At 37.1% G+C, this 2,186-nt stretch overlaps 1 protein-coding gene across 1 annotated transcript; it reads right to left on the reverse strand.

Annotated features, from left to right (window-relative positions):
• Positions 1-259: 259 nt before the first annotated feature.
• Positions 260-1,312, reverse strand: LOC115993674 (metalloendoproteinase 2-MMP-like). Its single transcript, XM_031117619.1, has one exon. It carries the CDS (start codon positions 1,218-1,220, stop codon positions 279-281), a length of 942 nt encoding a protein of 313 aa, XP_030973479.1. The 5' UTR covers positions 1,221-1,312; the 3' UTR covers positions 260-278.
• Between the last annotated feature and the right edge of the window lie 874 nt (positions 1,313-2,186).

Here is a 2,186-nt window from a genome sequence, read left to right on the forward strand (position 1 = left end):
ATTATTTTTTTTATTATAGTTAGAAAAAACTTTTAAAAGCTTTATTTACCACATCACAACAAACAAATCATTATTATTACCGCATGAAGAAAATTACAATCAAACATCACTTTCTCGTGTGAGTCGGTGAAACCTTTAACATGCGTCTTGCAATAATCTCTTGCCCTTTTTCGAAGTATGTATACCCTAGTACCCCTAACGCCATGCATTGGCACTTAATTTAACTAGTAGATAGCAAATGCTTTATTCTCTACCCGCTTATATTTAGGCTTACACACTCAAAAATTATATAAGGCTTTAATGCCATCAATATCGTCCCTATGCAAACCTTGGGTCACTCCTGGACGTATGTTAGGCCACATAATGGCCCCTTCAACAGAGCTATGATCGAGTCCAAGAAGATGCCCAATTTCATGCAATGCAACAGTCTCCAAGTCAAACGCATTTGGGGCAGCTCCAACACTCCACTGCTCATCTGCATCATAATGGAATCTCCCATCAGTAGGCGCCCAAGCATGTGCTAAGATTCCACCAGCTCCATCAAAAGCGTGCCCATCTCCATGATCCCTCCTGTGGAAACTAACTTTGATATTTGCATTTGTGTGGTCCAGAGCTCTTGAGAACTTGAAGTGTGTGTTGGCAGCCCATGTTTCGAAAGCTTTTGCGACGGGACTCATTGCTTCAGTTGGAGTGCCAGGAAAAAATCCATAGGTGAGATGGTACTTAGAAGATGGCCACTTGGGATTTCCTTGGAAGAAAGTATAGTGAGAGACGGTATGTAAAGAGCCATGGCGGTGATGATGTTTCTTCTTGCCTGAGCGCATCCAATTCGTACCATTGGAGATATCTGCCACCCCACAACGAGGCATCATCATTGTTGATACTGTTTTGGCATCCAAAGTTCCAGTGGCATTGAGATGGTAGTTTAGTTGGTATGTTTTAATGGCAGATTCCAAGAGTTCATCGAAATCATCATCATTGGTATGAGTGTGATTTTTGGAATGGTTATAGCTCAAATAACCAAAATTTTCGAGGTAGGCTTTGAGGTTATGGATGCCTTTGACCTGTTCTCCCTTGTGACATCCCTGAAGATGTTTGAGAAACTCAAAGGGTGATGATTTTTTGTCATGGATGTTTCGTGAAGTTGCATGCGAGTGGAGAGGAAGGAGGAGGAGGAGGAGAGTGAATGAAAACAGAGAAAAAGCTTTATTATAAGCCATAACTAAGAAAGTTTGAAGTTAAGCTAGAACTTTTTTTTTGAGCAGATGTTAAGCTAGAACTTGATGTTGCAAAAGTGTCATAGTTTGGTTGCTATTTATAGATTATCAAGTGGAATCTAAGACGGTGTGTAATCGTGTGAATGCAGGTTGATAAATCTTTTGCTAAGTCAGTCGTGTATTAACCAGTATGACTTGTACTTGCTAATTAAATTTAAGGATCCATTTAGATACCGTTGAAAATTGAAAACCGAAAACATTATAGTAAAATAATTTTTAAATGTGTAAATAGTACCATGAGTCTCATTTTTAATATATATATATATATATATATATATTTTTTCTAAATAAAGTAGTTGTGAATCCTGTGAACAGTGCGTAAACAGTGCACAATATCTCCTGCACAGTGTAGTATGCATGTATGAACAGTACAGTTTACTGTTTATAAGTTAAATGCACGTTTGCTGTTTTTAAGCTAAATGCACTGTTCATACGCTGAAAAAAGAAAAGAAAAAAAAGAAGGCTGAAACGCAGATGAAAGCGTTTCAGCTATCCACACCTAAGATTGAAAGACTTCCAATTCGTCGGTCAAGTATAAGTTGATCTTACATATATTAATTACAGGCCAAGTCTCCACGCAAGCATACGTTGATCAGCGTTATATAAAAATAATAAAAGGAGACCAATTCTCTAATATTTGGGTCTTAACGAATACCCTTGGACTGGACTCTCTGCCATACATTACATAGTCTCCAAATTGATTGGGACAAAAAATGATTAGTGTAAACTGCGGGTTGGGAGAGTGTGTAAAATATGCAGTGCAGTTGATTACGGGAAAACTTTCTTGAAATTCCATTGTTTTTGTTAATTATTATATATTTTTTCTTCCTTACAAAATTCTAGTTATATTGATAGGAAATTGCTACATGAAATTAAAAACAAATTCGGAAAACAAAGCTGCAATATTGT

Source organism: Quercus lobata, chromosome 6, assembly GCF_001633185.2.
Source record: "Quercus lobata isolate SW786 chromosome 6, ValleyOak3.0 Primary Assembly, whole genome shotgun sequence".
Lineage (NCBI taxonomy): Eukaryota > Viridiplantae > Streptophyta > Magnoliopsida > Fagales > Fagaceae > Quercus > Quercus lobata.

Excerpts from the sequence above, each read along its gene's own strand:
- LOC115993674 (XM_031117619.1), bottom strand. The coding sequence starts at position 1,220 with ATGGCTTATAATAAAGCTTTTTCTCTGTTTTCATTCACTCTCCTCCTC.